General features: G+C 37.1%; 1 protein-coding gene across 1 annotated transcript in view; it reads right to left on the reverse strand.

The window, feature by feature from the left end:
• Nucleotides 1–291: 291 nt before the first annotated feature.
• LOC139327492 (acyl-CoA (8-3)-desaturase-like) overlaps nucleotides 292–18,566 on the reverse strand; it is a 44,515-nt gene continuing 26,240 nt past the window's right edge. Inside the window, 8 exon segments of the mRNA XM_070957330.1 lie at nucleotides 292–316; nucleotides 318–398; nucleotides 1,595–1,720; nucleotides 3,087–3,166; nucleotides 5,813–5,909; nucleotides 8,020–8,117; nucleotides 9,016–9,092; nucleotides 9,890–9,947. Coding sequence (XP_070813431.1) covers nucleotides 292–316; nucleotides 318–398; nucleotides 1,595–1,720; nucleotides 3,087–3,166; nucleotides 5,813–5,909; nucleotides 8,020–8,117; nucleotides 9,016–9,092; nucleotides 9,890–9,947 — 642 coding nt within the window.

Genomic DNA, 18,566 nt, shown 5'->3' on the forward strand with positions numbered 1-18,566 from the left:
GGAAACGATATCAAGCGGCAATAGTTTAATCAAAGTTTAGCAGCAACACAGCAAGAAGAACAGAACAAGCCGGATCACGGGGTTTAAGTCAGCACTGCACGCAACCGCCGTGCAGTGCTATTTATTTCCTCCCCGGCTCCTAATCTACCATCCGGCATTCAAAATTCCCCCTCCCCACATCAGCTGTTGAGCGCCGTGATGATCCCGATGGCGCAGCCATAATGTCATGGGAAAGTGCCAATAATTCAGCTCCGGGAAGCTGCGTGGAGCTGTCCCCACTGTCATAGGCATTCAGGTGGGCGCTCCAATTGGCCCCAGTGATGGCGAGTCCTGGCTGGGGCTCGACATATTCCTTGTAATAAGCATCATGCCAGACCTTTCCTGATTCCTTCAGGGAGCTGCAGAGGAAAAAAGAACAGGGAACACATTCATCAAAAGCACATTTTCACAGCAGTGAGTTCTTTCATGCTACTGTCCACTTGAGATATTCTCTTGCCCCACTGATCCTCACTTGATGACATGCCTGCAAATGCCCTTTTTCCTGTTGGCTCATACCAGGGGTGAAATGCTCCCGGTTCGGACTGGCTCGGGTGGGTAGGTAGCAATGGCGGTGGGCAGTTCGGAGAACCGGTAGCAAAAATCCCTGCCCCCGCCCCCCATGCCCAGCTGAGCCCTGTGATCATCAGAGCCTTTTTTCCCTTTTAAATGGCTCTGACCAGCCAAGCTCTGACATCCCAGCTGAGTTGCCTACTAATCAGGCAACTCAGCTTGGATCGCCAGAGCCATGTAAAAGAAAAAAAGTTTCTTTTTTTCTCTCCCCCCACTCTCCCAGCCTCCAGCTTGCTTACCTTAGCTGCTGATCACATGACGATCACATGACGATTGCAATCCATGCATCACCAAGTAACTGAATCTCCCTGCCTCCAATCAAGCTCATCGGTGAGCAGCTCTTTCTGCCTGCCTTCCTGCCTAGACTTGTGGACTTCAACTCCCAGCAAAGCTGGCTGAGGAATTCTGGGAGTTGAAGTCCACAAGTCTTAAAGTTGTCAAGGTTGGAGACCCCTGTTCTATTGGGTAAGTTTTTTCCCCCTTTGGGAGCTTTTAAAAAAAATAGTTAATTGGGGGGTTTTTTAGTTGTTCTTTTTTTAGACCTAGCCATTTAAAGTTTAGGAAGTTTTAAATTTAGCAGCTTTTATATAAAAATAAAAATAAAATAAAATATTTGTGCAGCTTTCTGAGGTTTAGTGTGTTTTTGTAGTGTTTCACTCTAACAACACAAACACACAAAATCTCACAAAGCTGTATGTGGAATTTTGTGTGTGTAAAGTGTGAAAGTTGGTTTTTTGGGCTTTTTGTGGCTGTGTGAGGTTCCTGCTTGTTGCGGAGCCATTTTGAGTCCAGCACAGCTGCTTTTACATTGTGGGTGAGCCAGTTGTGTTGTGTTGTGTTTTGTAGGTTAAAAAAGGGCAAAGAAGTGACATTGACTTGGCCATGCCCACCCAGTCACCTTACCACCAAGCCACGCCCACTAATTAAGCCACGCCACAGAACTGGTAGCAAAAAAAATTAGATTTCACCCCTGGCTCATACTTACTGGAATACATCCGCAAAAGCAGTGAGCATGGGCTTGCACACATACTTAATGTTGTGCTTGGCACAGAGGGATTTCACCAGGGGAGCCACTTTGTAATAATTATGTCGAGGCATGGTTGGAAAAAGACTGTGGAAAGAGAGGGAAAATATCAAGAGGACACAGTAGAAGATACTTCTGTAATTTGGATGCTGCTGTTATTACTGCCCTTCTCATCTCAATGCTTGATAGTAGCCTTGATAGTACAGTGGGCTATGCACCCTGTTATTAACACAGCTGCCTGCAATTTCTGCTGGTTCGAATCTCTCCAAGGCTCAAGGTTGACTCAGCCTTCCATCCTTTCTAAGGTAGGTGAAATGAGGGCCCAGTTTGTGGGGGCAATAAGCTGACTTTGTATAAAATATACAAAAGTATGAAGGCTATTGCTTAACGCATTGTAAGCTGCCCTGAGTCTCTGGAGAAGGGCGGCATATAAATCAAATTAAAAAAAATAAATGCTGGAGAGTTCTCCTTTCCTACTCAGTACTGCATACAGGCAGGTTGATACAGAAGGGGATAACTTTCACCTGTCTGGTTCTCAAAGAGTTTTGGACAGGGATAAACAAACTGAGGTCCTTCTGATTATTGCTGAACCATGATCCTCCCTAATCCTCCCTTTGTATTAGGGTACTAGGAGTTGTAGTTCAGTAATATTGTGGAGGTAATCACAGGTTTTGTACTCTTAAGAATTTTAAAGGTAAAAGCCAGCATTTGACTGGGACCAGAAATGAATTATAATTATCAACCATTTGATCTGCTATATAACTAGAAGTAAGATATGAAAAGCGCAATAGCAATAGCACTTAGACTTATATACTGCTTTACAGTGCTTTGAGCATATACTGAGAGCATATGCACCAAGACAAATTCCTTGTGTGTCCAATCACACTTGGGCAATAAAAATTCTATTCTATTCTATTCTATTCTATTCTATTCTATTCTATTCTATTCTATTCTATTCTATTCTATTCTATTCTATTCTATTCTATTCTATTCTATTCTATTCTATTCTTTACAGCCCTCTCTAAGCCGTTTACAGAGTCAGCATATTGCCCCCAACAATTTTGGGTCCTCATTTTACCCACCTCAGAAGGATGGAAGGCTGAGTCAACCTTGAGCGTGGTGAGATTTGAATTGCCAAATTGCAGGCAGCTGACAGTCAGCAGAAGTAGCCTGCAGTACTGCACTCTAACCACTGTGCCACTGTGGCTCATAGACATCAGTTTCAGTGCTGCATTTTATATGAAATGCTGTTTATAGGCATTTTTACAGGATAGATCCCAATGTCCAGTCTGGAATAGATCTGCTTTCTTTAGAACTAGTCAAAACTCCTGGCAATAGCCGTCATTTGGATTAAAACTTGGACCATAATATGCAGGTGCTGCTTAGTGGTGACAAAAGCTGTACAAAAGCTGCATTATATACTGTTCAGCCTTTCCATATAGCTTGTACTTACTGATGTTCAATCTGGAAATTCAAGTGCCCAGTGTACCAGTCATTGAATAGAGATTCATCCACGTTACATGTTGCTGAGAGCTAAGGGGGAAATAAAAAACATGTAGAGTTCCAATGACTTCCTTCATCTTTCTTCCTAGTTTCTATCAACAGTACAAATAATTCTGTCAATTTACAGTATTGTAGACCATCATTCATTTCCAAATGTTTGTTACATTTATAGTATGGTCACTGCCCAGAAGGACATTAGAAATATTCCTGAATCCAGGCCAGGTAATCCAGGCCAACTATTGAACTGGTGCTATGTGCATGGGATGAAATCCAATGATATATATTTGTGGGAAGAAATTTGCAAAGACTAGGATATTGGTGACATTTCAGATTCAATGGCTTACTCTGCTTAACAGGCTAGCTTCTTTTCAGGAGAATCTCTTTTGGAGTGAATCAACCAACCTGTGAATCTAAAGTTGGATGCCCTGAGTCATCCTTATTGAACTATTTCTTTAGAAGTAGACATAGAAATATTATGTAATTACTTCTGTGAAAGTTAGGACATTGTCACCTCATGGTTAGATTATTACAACGTGCTTCACATGGGGCTACCCTTGAAAAGTGTTCGGAGACTACAGTTGGTCCAGAACGCAGCTGTGCGAGCTGTCGTGGGTGCACCTAGATACACCCACATTACACCAATTCTCCGTGAGCTGCACTGGCTCCCTATTGGTCTCCGGTCACAATTCAAGGTGTTAGTTATTACCTTTAAAGCCCTACATGGCTCAGGGCCAGGTTATCTTCGAGACCGCCTTCTACCGCATAGCTCCCAGCGACCGGTAAGATCCCACAGAGTTGGTCTCCTCCGGGTCCTGTCAGCTAAACAGTGCCGGCTGGCAGGCCCGGGGGGAGGGCCTTCTCTGTGGCTGCCCCAGCTCTCTGGAACCAGTTACCTCCTGAGGTCCAGACCATCCCCACCCTATTGGCCTTCCGAAAAGCGGTGAAGACCTGGCTTTTCCGGCAGGCCTGGGGCCGTTGATCTCGCTGTTGCGATCTGGCAAGATCCGGCCATGAATGGTGTGAATGGGTTTTAATTGTTTTTTTATTTAAAAAGTTTTTTTATTTTATAAACAAACAAACAAACAATACATAATCAATCATTCTGTGTATCATCTGAATACATCTTTTGTGTCTTTTTCTTACTCCTCCAGTATTTATCATATCTTAATATTATCATTTCATTTATTATGACATTTTCCCCACATTTCTTACTTCTCTATTAATACATTTATCTATCTTTTTACTTTATTAAAAATTATACAACAATTTTATCCCCACACAACCTTCAACCCCCCCCTCCCCATGCCCCCCCGACTTCCCAGAGCAAAAACAGGGTATAACATTTAACAAACATAAGCTAAAATACGCTAACTTACTACAAGATTCAAAACTCCCTCATGCTCTTTAACTCCCCTTTTAAAAATTATTCATCAACCTTCCTTTTATAAATTCTCTTATCATATTTCACATTTGTTACTAAAATCCTTTCCATACCTTCTTTTTCAGCATTACTCCCTAATAAAATTCTAAATTAAACATTTATCCTCTTTAGTCATTCATAAACTACTTGCCAATTTCTCTTTGTTCAACATTACTCCCTTGTAAAATTCTAAATTAAACATTTTAAAACTTTCTTTAAAGCATGTCTTTTTTTAAAAAAAAAATATTATTAACCCATTGAGTTAAGTTATGTCTAACTTAAACATTTCATCACATATACCTTTTAAAAATACTATAATCTTAGGTTAAACATTTTAAAATCTCTTGCCAGAGACCTAGTCACATAATCTATTCATTTAGTCTCATCCCTTAATTATATTGTCTAAACCACAGTTTGAAATTGAGTGTATCCAACCCAATCTCTAGTCCCATAATATCTGGTAAAAATCCCTAAAGGAAAATGGCACCAAGAAAGCATGAAAAAACACGCTTTTAAAAAATGGATCATTGGGTAGTTGGTTTTTTCATGTGTACACTTTCTGGGGAGATTGCAATAACTATCACCAGGAAAATTAGATTTCCTCCAATATGTTCTTCTCTACAATATAAAGAGAAAATGTTTCCTCCATCACCATCAATGTTTGACTACTCCTATCTGGAATCAATATGTTAGCCTTATAGATCTATGTTCTCATTCTGTGGATCAATGCATCTTACAAAGTTAATTTTTTATGCCATTGAAAATCTGGTTCATGACCATAAAAATAACAATTATGTGAATTGGACTCCACATGTGGGCACGTGGAATTGTATAATGTCCTTTTGGATGGAGGATGAATAGCATTGGTGCTGTTCCTGCTTTACTGAAGAAGCAAGGGAGATTAACAGGCAATGTACTACATTGTTTACCATCTCATCATCTACTGTTCATCTACTGTTAATGAGTTTATTGTTGGTCCCTGTAACTTTTCTCCATGAGATGAGAAAGGGCATCACTGTGCAATTGTAATTTTCCCAGAAACTGCAATATGGGAATGAGTTCTAGCTGCCAGCATAGGCATTCCATTTGTATTACCTGCTCTTTATAAGACCATGTTTCCATGTAAATAAGGGCATGAAATATTTAAGAAAACAGTAGCATAATCTGGCCCCGTGTTTCAGAATTGAGAACCCAACATTTCTGAATAAGATTATCCAAAGAAAAGAAATTTCCCCGTTAAATAGAAACTATCTCACCTGGGCAGAGAACCAATCTAAATTCTGATCATAGTCAATATTCATTGGAATGTGGCTCATCTGTGAGACCCAGATAAACCATGCAGCTTCTAAGTACCTGTGTAGACATACAAACAATAACAAGAGTAATTCAAACAAATTCTTTAAATAGTTCAGTCACTAGTAAAACTACTTTGCTTTTCTCAGCCCAAAACATAACATGACAATTACTATTACTACATCATTGCACTAACAGACTATACAGAAACATAATTTTTATAGGTAAAATCAGGGAGTTAAAGCTATGGTATTTTGTAACAAACTTGTACAATCTGTCACACTTTAAGCCCTCATATCTACTTAGAAGTTTCAGGTATTCTAAAACTCACGTTCTTCAGAGTTCTCAAGTAAGTAAGTAGTACTATTAGTTACACAACTTGATGAACTGCCCACATTTGGATTACCTATTGGGCAAGAAAGGTGGATAAAAGTGCTTAAATTCAGCTTAGTTTCTAAAGAAGGGGGAAAGTGCTTAAGATTTGTCTGTAATTGCCTTCACAGCTCCTTTTCCATAATCACTTCCCATTTTCTCAATTCTCAATATACTTTAAAACCAGCCTGATTTCTCCATTGTGTCCTCACTATCAATTTATCAGAAAACTTTTAGCTCAATGTTAATTATATAGTTGTAAATTGGGTTTCACACATATCACCCTGAGCCAATTGTTGCTCAGTTTGACCAAGAATCCCAGCCTCTGAACAGAATAGTGATCTTCTTCTAGCTTGAACATCACTGCATTCAGTGGTGGGCTGCCCCCGGTTCACACCGGTTCTATAGAACTGGTAGTAAAACCGGCGGGAGGCTCCGCCCACCGATCCTGACATCATCAAAATGCTTCTGCGCATGCGCAGAAGCTTCTGTGCATGCGCAGAAGAGCATGCGCGCAGCCCCATTGCAAACCGGTAGTAAAGGTAAGTAGAACCCACCCCTGACTCCATGCATTGTCTCCAGAGCTTTTAATAGCATATGAGTTACAAACAACTCCTTTCTCTAACTTGACAAAAAATCTCAAAGAGGTTTCTAGTCCTGTCTCCCCCCACCCCCCCCAACATGCACCATCTAGGTATTTTGCAGCATGCATTTGTGTGTTTGTCAGTTTGTTTAGGAAACAATCTTTCAGGTAGATTGCTAACCAGATTGTAACAGAGGACTGATTTGTGAAAACATTAAAGAAGTCTAAAATTCCTTCACTGGTGTAGGATCAGCCTTATAGCTAATTGGTCCAACAACTTCTGAGAGGGTTTTAGGGCTACAAAATGGCATGCTAGCAAAACTATATTTGAGGCCTTTTGCCATGGGGTAGATGGAATGAAACACAAGTTGGAAGACAGATTGTATATGCATATGGGGTCATTTGCATATGGGGTCATTTGCATTCTCCAAATGACCCCATTTCTTGGATGAAGACACTGAGATGCAGTTTTTATCCAACTGTGAAGGACAAATAAATAATATTTTTTTCCCTTGAGGATAGAAAGTACCAGACCAATCCTTAAAGAAATGTCTCCTCCTGTACCAACCTGCTCAAAGTGTAAGATCAAACTTTTAAACACCAATCTTTGTTTTCAGATGAAGCTATTTGGCAATTAGTGAAGAATATTTGAGGCTGATAATTGGTGGCTGTAGAGGTATTGGTAAATAATACTTTGATAATTGGTGATGACCAAGCAATAACAAGAGTTTGATCAAGATGATTGTGGTGAACTATGCTCTTTTCAATAGCATGGTTATTTTTAGTTTGAGGTGAGCTTGAGGAAGGATGACATATCATCATTTAAGTTAAAAAGCCCAAACAATATAGTCATAGATGCAGATATTACTTGTTGCCCTTTTATGGCATGCACCTTGTGGAAGATTTTTATTGTATCTCTCAAATCTATGGTAAATAGTTACATTTGTAGCAAATAAAAGCCTTGTGGGACTTGGTCTCATGAAGAAACCATTGTATAATATGAAAAGATCAGTTATAGCGTATACTAATTTTAACAGTTTATTTGTTTTACATCCCCATATTAAGTAAACAACAAATGGAGACCTCATTGTTTTTTTCAGGCTGGTAAACAAAGCTAGCTATGTACATATTGAAGATCTCTTTTTGACTTCACAGTATTTAAAAGCATTAGTTGAGTCATAGCAGCAGAATAGAGTTTCACATAATCATTATTACCTGCTTAACCAGTAGTAAGCCATAAAGCTCTTAAATCCCATTAAAGGAACATACATGAGGCAGACACGGAAGTTATAGAAAAGAGAGTTAAACAGCTCCTGTCAAAGAACAGAGTGTTAAATAAGCACAATAGTAACGTGGATCATTATCATAGTTCCTTTGTCAATGTCAGATTAATTACAGTAGCTGCAATATGGCAAATAGAGATGCTAAAGGCTATAATGCAATAACATGCAGAGTAATAGGCAATGTAGTGCCTATAGGTGTAGTGCGGAAAGGCTTTCAGGGTCTCTTCATTTGTGAATCTAGTAAAACACCCACGGTGATAAAAAAAAAAAAAGAGTAAAGATGGAGCATACTAGCATCAGTTGTGCAGAAACCTTGCTCTACATCAAAATGGAAAGAATTTCTCTACGACAGAAATTAAATTCTTGAAGCTGCTAAAGGTTTCAATGTCTTTTGCAGTGGCTGAGAATTGCAATGGATAGTGACATGGCTCAATCTGAGTAGTGGGTTTTTTTTGCACCCATGGGGAGGAATGAAGTTTTATACCCACGATATGTCTAACTGGAAGTATTGTTATTATTATTAAACTGTATCTGTACTCCCCATATCAGTGCCCAGATAATCTCTCCCCATCCCTCTACAAATGCACCCCAATATCCATGGCAGTTAGAAATGCAATCTTCTGGCAATCTCTTCCTCTGCTCCTCATCACTTTCTATTCCTTGGCTTTCATTGTACTATTTGCTCACCCTTCCCTTCCCAAGCAAACCAGTTATATTTTCTGTTCCATGGTGCTGACAAGAGGGAAGGCCAATGAAATCATGAATGGCAGGGAACGTTCCCATGTTGTGGGAGATTAAGGGAAGAAAGCAACTTGCATTTTGTAATGCATCTCCTGTAGCTCATTAGAAAGGAGGAGGATTCAGGACCTTTATGTGTTACATTTGACCATTCACCAATCCCCTAAAATAAAGAGGTGTTATGACTTACCAACCATTTTTTTCTTTTAAATATAGCGAAATAGGTAACCAGTTGGACACCAATTGTATACATCAATGGGGCAAAGACTAATATAAAAATGCAAAAGGAGAATACAAAAATGAGCGTGTGACTAAAATAAAGTAGAATATATCTTGAGGAAAAAAACAACATCTGCCTCTGAATCCCATTTAGCATTAAATAAACCACCTTATTCCCTGACCTATTGCCTCAATGCTCATCAGGGTATTTCTGCAGTGATTGAGAGACCTGATGGAGAGGGAATAGGGAATGGCCTCGAAAGCCAGGAAGAATAGTTGCTATCAAAGCAATGAGTCCTTTCCAAGAAAGTAATTTGAGTAAATGTCTCAGGCAGCTCCCTGGTTCACATAAAGGAAGGAAGCACATTCATATTCCCAAGATCCTGTTACTCTAGGTCAAAGGTATCAAACTCAATTTCATTGAGGGCTGCAGCAGGGTTGTGTTTGATCTCGGTGGGGTTGTGGGGGTGGTGGTCAGGATGGGCGTGACCAGCTTGACGTCACTTGTGTTGGGGGCACCTGTGGTGGCCCGAGTGTTCTGCCAGTGAAATGGCCTCCTGCAACCCTCTGATAGGAAAAATGGAGCTGGTGTGTGTGTGTATGTGTGGCCCTCCCGAGTTCCATTTTCACTGGCAGGGGCACCGCGGGCCGGTCCTCCGCTGTTTCCAGGGCAGTCCCACAGGCAAGATCTAAGCACCCGATGGGCTGGATCCAGCCACTTGGCCTTGAGTTTCACACCCCTGCTCTAGGTGTTCCAAAAAGGTGCTTTATACTGCTGATACTGTATATGAGTTCATTGGTTATTCTCCAAATTTAGGCTCCTGTAAACATGGTAAAACACTTACAGGCAAAGTAATTATGTTGGTACTGGTAAGGCATATACTTCGTTTTCTTCTTTCCAAGCTGCACAAGAAGAAAAAGAGCAAACAGTTAAATTGACAACTATGTAAATTCCACATCATGGTCATGTTGTCAGGGCCCATTCTTTACAATATAGATCAGTGATGGCTAACCTTTTCCAGATCGAGTGCCCAAAGCATGTGTGCGCCTGAACACCCAAAATGCAATGTGTGCATGGCCATGTGCATGTGCCCTGCCCCTACATATGCATGCCCCCTGCACATGCAGGCCCCCCCGCACCTTGCCCCAGGTATGTGCGGCAGAGACTCGAAGATCAGATGGCCGGCGGGAGGTGCGCGAGTATTCGCAGCAAAGCTGAACTGAGGTGATGGCTCATATGCCACCTCATAGGTTCACCATCGTGGATATAGATTCTTGAAAAGTTTGATCTTTCATTATTACTATAGCACAGATTATTTGATCTGTGTTTCTTGAATTTCTGCCATACACACACAGCTTTTGTGGGCTGAGGGTTGCCCCTGATCTTTGAGGGAAGCTATCTTTCCAAAATAAAAAGGCCCAGGGGGAAAAACATGGACAAGACAATACCAAAATTAAATGTGATTTCATTTCATTTTAATTTGATTCAATTTAATTCATCTTATTTCAATTCATATATTGAATCCCCAATGTTAAATTACTTTGTCTTTTTTTGTCACATTAAAAATTATTGTTTGTCACCTTTTGGAGAGGCACTGCATTTTACTGCAGCCTTAAACATGCACAATTCACTTGGTTAAATTCTTTGACTTTGTATTCATCTAAGCACAACCTTTGGGAAGGGGAATGCATTATTAGACTGCGCTTCACAGGAAAATGTGGATCAAAACATGTTCTTTGAAAAATAATGCCTTGGAGATGAGCAAGCAGGAGATGCAAACTGGGACTGGTGAAATATTTAGAATACATACAAGCTATGTGAGAAGGAATAAAATCCCTAGAGAAGTACATGTAATTCAGATTTTTCTAGGTATTGTTTTATCCTTTCTTCTGATATTGTCTCTTGTTTATTGAGTTTCTCATAATAATTCTGTACTATTTTCTTCTTTTCTTCATTTCGATAGCATATAGTTCCCTCCTCATCCATTAGTTGATTAATTAACTTTTTTTCTCTCTCCTTTTTCATTTTGTATGCCAACCATCTTCCTGGCTCATTTGTATTTTCAAAAAAATATTGCTTAGAAGTTTTTATTTTGAGCGCCAAATCCTCTTTTTCAATTAGATTCAATTCATGTTTTTTAAGGTTCATTTGATTTTTAATCCTCTTATTTTGTATATCTTTCAGTGGTTCCATTTCTAATTTCTTATACTCCTCTTCCAATTTTTTTAAAGTTTGTCTTTTCTTTTTATTCGTTTTTCCCAAATAAGTCATTGCCAATCCTTGAATGTATGCTTTCACTGTATCCCACACATTTTGTAATGAGGTAGCTTCCTTTTTATTTTCTCTGAAAAAGAAAGTCAATTCTTTCTCCATAAATTGTTGAAACTCTTTTTTCATTTAATATTGTTTGATTTAATGTCCATCTTAATCTCTTTTTTTGTCCCTTCCATATAATTGTGATTGGATTATAATCTGCCCATGTGCTTGCTTCAATGTTTATATCTTCTATATTAACTAATAAATCGGTTGATATTCACATCATATCTAGTCTAGACAATGACATATTTGAATAAAAATTCTATTTGAATAAAAAGTGTATCAGTTTTCTTTCGGATATCTTCTTCTCCAAACATCTTGGATATTTAATTCCTCCACCATTGTAAAAAAGGCTTTTGGAAGAATTTTTCTGGGCTTCTTATTTATCTTTGTGGTTTTATAGTCCAATTCAACTTCTGTTATTGCATTAAAATTCCCATCATGCAAATATTTTCATACTTGACTTAAATTATTTTTCTGTGTAATTTTCCATTAAAATCTTCTTGATTGTCATTTGGGGTGTATATTGCCACTAAGAGTATTTGTTTATAGTTCATTGTTACTTCCACCATAAGAATCCTCCCTTCCTCACCAGCAAATATTTTTTAGGTGCTACTGTCTTTTTAATGTATAGTACTACACCTCTTTTACTTTGATGTGCCAGTGCAGTAAATACTTCTCCCAATTTTTGGTATTCCAAAAGTCTTTTTATGTTGTTTCCTAATATGAACTTCTTGTAAACATATTATGTCCATTTTTAATTTTTCCAATTTATTTAAAGTTCTTTTCCTTTTTATTGCCGAATTTAATCCATTTATGTTTATCGATATTACTTTTATTTTTTTCCTCCATAGTTTACTTATTAATAATCTTTGCTGATCTTGTTGTTCTTGTCTCTCTCTGTTCTTTAACATCTTTTAGCCTTGCCCCTTCTCTTATTTCTCTTTCTTCTTGTTTCTTTGCCATCTCTCTTATTTGAAATTCTTTTTCTTTCACTGTTTCTTCCTGGTATCTAATCTCTCTTTCCTCTCTCAATCTCTCCACTTCTTGTAGTTCCAAATATTGATCATAAAATAGTTCTGCCTTCTCTAGTGAGTCTAATCTGTGTCTTTGCTCCTGCCAATTCACCAATATTCCTTCTGGTATGAACCACCTATTAATCAATATTCCTTCTGATATGAACCACCTTTTTTAATTAAACATTTTATCAAGAACTGGTACTCTTTTCTCAGATCTCTGACTCTTCTAGGTATTTGTTTCAACACCACGATCTCTCTGCCTTTATATTTTATTGGGTTGTTTCTTGCTGTCTGTAATATCTCTGTTTTTATTGCTTTCTTGGTGAATCTTACATACACCTCCCTAGGTAATTTGTTTCTCATTGCATATCTAGTATGTACTCTAAAAATCTCATCGATCTCACTCAATATCTTTTCTCTAGTTTCCACCATTGCTTCCTCCAACAACTCTGCCATTATTTCAGCTAAATTTTCTCCTTTCTCTTCTATGTTTTGAAATCTTAGATAATAATCTTAACGATCCATTTCTAAAGAAATGATTGTCTTTTCCTGGTTTTTATTAGTTATTGTAAGTCTATCATCCAGCTCTCCCAGTCTAACCAAAAAATAAAAAATAAAAATAAAAAGGAGATGAAGAGAAATAACAAAAAAAAAACAATACAAAAATAGAGAATTACAATCCAAATCCAACATTCACAATCTTAATCTTCAGGTTTTTCTAACCTTAATCCAAGTTTCCTCTGGTGAGGAATTAACTAGACCAAAAAGCCAAAAAGCCAGAAAAAAAGAGGGAAAAAAGAGGAATGTCTGTGTACAAAAAAGAAGCACAGACAAAAAGAAAAAGAAAAAAAGAAAAACACAATCCAACCAATTGTTAAACACAAAAAAAAGCAACTGAAGAAGAAAGAAAAAGGAACTAAAAATTAACAAGTAGAATCTCCACTCTATTATCCACAAGTAAAGGAAAAAGAAAAAAAATATCCCAAAAGCCAAACTGAATGGGAGTTGTCAATAATTTTTCCTGTTACTTCTTCTTTTGCAAACTTCTAAAAGTACATTGTTCCAGCTTGAGTTTAAAAACAAGGCTCTCAGTGTACCTCAGTCTATTAGACCAAACAATTTCTAATTAGTACAGCAAGCATTATCAGGGTCATTCTTGTCTTGTCTTATTCATTTAACTTTATTATTCAGTTCATTATCCTTTCAGTGGAGCCTCTAAGTGGCACTGCAGTTTATTTTCACCCAGGAAAAGTAGAAAAAGTTTTTCCTTCTAAAAACAATTCATTCCATCACTTAAATTTAGTTCAATTTCATTTGTTTATATTAAAAATTTTAAATAATTGGGGTTTTAATATGTTGGGCCAAATTTGTTTAATTCGATTTTACTTTGTTTTTAAATTTTGTATCTATGTATTTTTACTGTTTGGCTGTTCACCGCCCTGAGTCCTTCGGGAGGAGGGCAGTATATAAATTAAATAAATAAAATAAAAAGTTTAAAAATACTCAGTCAGGCTTTCTGCTCTTATTCTCTTATTGTCCAAATGAATTCTGCTAATTCATTTAATTTTCTCTTATTTTGTTTGGGTTCGCCCGCTTTCCTTGATGCTGTATTAGAGAAGCCAACACACGCCTACTCTCCCCTCCTCTCTTTTTGCCACTTTCTCCTCTTTTAGCTATTTCCAGGAGGTTATGAAAAGAAACTTGTATTTTTAAGAAAAGCAGGCATCTCACCCAGACAATCCACACTTCCCTTTATTTCCACGCTTCTGCTGTGGCTGCCCCAGCTTTGTAGCAGCTCTCAATAGCTGCTTTCTCAGCCATCCGGTTGAGAGGCGTCTTCTGACCAGCCAGGGAATTTGCGACTTCCATGTGCTTGCCAGTCTGTGCCTCTCTCATTCACCATATCTACAGGACAGCTTCAGTCAAAAGAGGAGATGGCTGCAATATCAATGATCCTTCAGGAGCCCCCAAAGAAAGTGTTGTTTCACTGTGGACGCTTGCCAAGCCTCCCTCGAATATGAAAATATTTGTATGGTAGGAGACTTCAAAGCAATTGTAGATGCAATACTTGATTATAGAAGTAGTAAAGTAGGCAAAAGCTAGAAAAACGCTCCCAAAGACTTTTTTCGAAATGGCGGAAGAAATAGGTATCCAAGATATATGGAGAGAAATAAATCCTAAGAAAAACCAATACACATTCTATTCAAACAGACACAAATCTTGGTCAACAATAGATATGATATGGATGTCACTGGAGTTAAAAGCAAATGTACAAGAGATAAAAATAGAATCAAATGTCTGGGCAGATCATAACCCAGTAAAAGTTAAGTGGAAAGGACAAAAGAAAAAACTGAGATGGATCAATCAATATTAAAGGATAAGGAATTTATACAAACAATGGAAAAAGAATTGGATTTCTTTTTTAAAGAGAACAGAAAAGGAGAGACCTCATTGCAAAATGTATGGGATACTGCCAAAGCATATTTCTGGGGACTAGCTATAACTTATATAGGAAGGAAAAATAAGGAAAAAAAATCAAAAGAAATTAAAAGAAGAACATAAAAGATTAGAATTAAAATTACAGAAAGAACCACAAAAAAAGACCTTAAAAAAGCAAATGGAACTAATAAAACACAAATTGAACTTAATAGAAAAAGAAGAATTGGCACAAAAAGTTAAAAGTGCAAAACAGAATTTCTTTGAAAATGTGAATAAATGAGGAAGATGGCTAGCATACAAATTAAAGAAGGAGAAAGAAAAGAAATTGATACATAGTTTGGTAGATGAGAAAGGAACTCTCTATTACCAAAATGATGATAAAAAGAAAATAATCCAGGATTTCTATGAAAAGTTGTATGATCAAGAGAAAATCCCAGAAGATAGAATAAAACAATATTTGGAAAAAGCTGAATTACCATATTTTTCAGAGTATAAGATACATTTTTCCCATGCCACCTGGAACCGCCCAAAACTGCGGCAAAAAACGGAGTGTGCAGAGGCTGAAAACATGATGCATGGAGACTGAAAACATGATGCGCAGAGGCAGCGATTGGCGACTATGTGCTGTGGCGATGCCCGCAGCCTGGAACGGGTCTAAAATGGAGCATTCGGAGGCCGAAAACATGACACGTGGAGGCCAAAAACGTAAGGCACAGAGGCCAAAAATATGAGGCACAGAGACGGCGATGGTCTGTGGCAATCCCTGCAGCCTGGAACAGCTGATTGGGGGTATTCTGGGAGACTGATCCACCCGCCAATCAGCTGCTCATGCTGAGTCAGGTTGCAATAATGTGCTGAAGCTGACCAGGCTGTTTGCTATTTGCTGCAAAGACGCTAGCCAGATGAATACCGATGGATGCTGGTAGGCAAAGGCAGAATTTTTTTTCTTGTTTTCCTCCCCAAAAACTAATGTGTGTCTTATACTCCGGAGCATCTTATACTCCAAAAAATACTGTACCTAAAGTGCCTGAAACAGTGAAAGCCATGGTAAATGAAAGAATAGCGATGATGGAACTAACAGAGGTGATTAAGAGACAAAAGAATAATAAAACACCAGGACCAGATGGGTTACTGGCATAACTTTATAAGTATCTACAAGACACTTTAGGTCCATTAATGTTGGAAATTTATAATGAAGCATTGTTAGAAGCGAAGGTACCAAATATGTGGATGGAAGCAAACATTATTCTTATATTGAAAGAAGAGTCAGATTTAATGCAGATAAAAAACTACAGGCCAATATCTCTATTGAACACTGATTATAAAATATATGCTTCAATAATCACAGAGAAATTAAAAAGATTTTTGGATGGATTTCTGCCTAAGAGACAAATTAAAAAATAATATGAGAATGATTCTGTACACATTGGAGTACTATGAAGCACATTCTGAAAAACAAATGGCATTGATCTTTTTAGATATACAGAAAGCATTTGACAATGTAAATTGGCAATTCATGTTATTACAGTTAAAATATATGGACTTTGGTGAGATTTATTAATATGATTAAGGCAATATATCATAAACAAATGGCAAAGGTTATTGTAAATGGGGACATGACTGAGAACTTTAATATAAAAAAGGCACAAGACAAGGATGTCCATTGTCCCCTGTACTATTCATATTGACATTGGAAGTGCTAAATAGAAACGTTACAAACAAGATATAGAAATAAAAGGTATGGAAATAAAAAAAGAAAATATAAGCTAAAGGCATTTGCAGATGACTTGGTCTTCATATTAGAAGATCCACAAGAAATTGGACCCAAATTAATTTTAAAAAATAGAAGATTGTGGTGAAGTTGCAGGACTGAAAATAAAGAAAGAAAAAACCAAGGTATTAGTTAAAAACCTTACAGATAAACAGAAAAAAATCTTAATGAAGAAGACAGATATTCAGATAGTCAAGAAAGTAAAATACCTAGGAATTCAGTTAACAGCAAGATGTGCAAGCATCAAAGAAGACAATTATTGTAAGATGATGCAACAAATTAAATCAGACTTGGAGAAATGGAAAAATCTGCAATTGTCTTTGACAGGAAAAATAGCCACTATAAAAATGAATATTTTGCCAAGATTATTATACTTAGTCCAAACAATTCCAATAAAGCTGGAAAAAAATACTTTGAAGAATTAAATAAAACAATGCCAAGATATATTTGGCAAGGGGAAAAAAAGCAAGAATAAGTCTGAAAATGCTGCAAGATTCTAAAAACAAAGGGGGCTTTGGGTTGCCAGACTGGGAATTGTACTAGCAGGCCTCGGTACTTACATGGGTGAAAGAATGGATTAGTTTGAGGCATAAAAGATTATTAACTTTGGAGGGTCATGATTTCCAACTGGGGTGGCATGCCTTTTTATGGTATGGGAAAAACAAAATGTATAGCTATTTTCAAAGACACTATATTAGAAATGAACTATTGTCAGTATGGGCAAAAACTAAAGAGCAACACTACTTTAAAATACCAGTCTGGCTTTCTACAATGGAGCCACTGATACATCCAAATGTTATTAACATGGAAAAAATTACAAGATATAAAGATATTTTGAATGAAGAGGGGGAGCTTAAAACTAAGCAAGAATTGAATAGTCAAGGGATTGATATAGCATGGTGGCCACAAGTGCAGATACAATCTCGATATGAGAAAGATGCTAAAATGTATGGTTTTTATAAAGAACCAACAGAACTGGAATTATAAATTAACAATGTCAACTGCATATAAAGAAAATCTCTACAAAATGTTTTATGGATGACATTTTTCACTGATAAGTTTGGCAAAAATGTTTAAGGACATGTATTATCATAAGTGGTGCACATGCCCAAAGGCAAAAAAATATTGGACAAAAATACATACATGGTTGGAAAAAATGACAAAGCAACATATAGATCTAAAACCAGAAATATTTTTGTTGGGCATCTTACTGGAAAAATATAATAAAGGGAATACATACTTAATTCTACATGTGTTAACAGCAGCTAGAATTGTATTTGCACAACACTGGAAAAATGAAGAGACCTCTACAGAGGAAAACGTAATTTTAAAAATATTAGAATGTGCAGAAATGGATAGATTAACACTTAAAATTAAGGAAAAGGAAGAAACTGAATACTTTTTAACATGGGACTCATTTAATCAATGGCTAAACAACAAAAACAGAAGTTAGAAATGGAAATATAAGAGAAGGATTAATTTTATAAGGAATGTTTATTAAAATGGATAAGCAATACTATTATTATTATTATGAGATCAATACTAATGTGATGAATATTATTGTAAATATTATTACTATTTTTCAAAATTATTTGTACGCAGACAACACACTGTTTATTTAGAAATGGAATTTTTTATATTTAATAACTTTTAAAACTGGAAAAAAATTCAAAAATGTACAAATTAATGCAGAAGTGCAGTTGAACTTTGTGCCATTAAATGTAGCTCAGAATCATTAACAGATCTACTCATACAACTTGGTTGGGGCTAAGAGAGAGAGAGAAATACCAAAAAACTAAATATTTAAAATAACTGTAAAATTGATATTTTGCTTGTAAATTTGTACTATGAAATGGAGTTCATTTCATAGTACAAATGAACTATGGACAGGGAGGGAGTCTGCGCTGGGCAGTTATCAAGATATGTTAAGACAGGAACAACTTTCTAAGTGCCAAATAGTCCAGAGAAACTAATTC

The sequence above is a fragment of the Pituophis catenifer genome, unplaced genomic scaffold (genome assembly GCF_029215685.1).
Source record: "Pituophis catenifer annectens isolate HBS135680 unplaced genomic scaffold, rPitCat1.0.hap2 SCAF_1, whole genome shotgun sequence".
NCBI classification, from domain to species: domain Eukaryota; kingdom Metazoa; phylum Chordata; class Lepidosauria; order Squamata; family Colubridae; genus Pituophis; species Pituophis catenifer.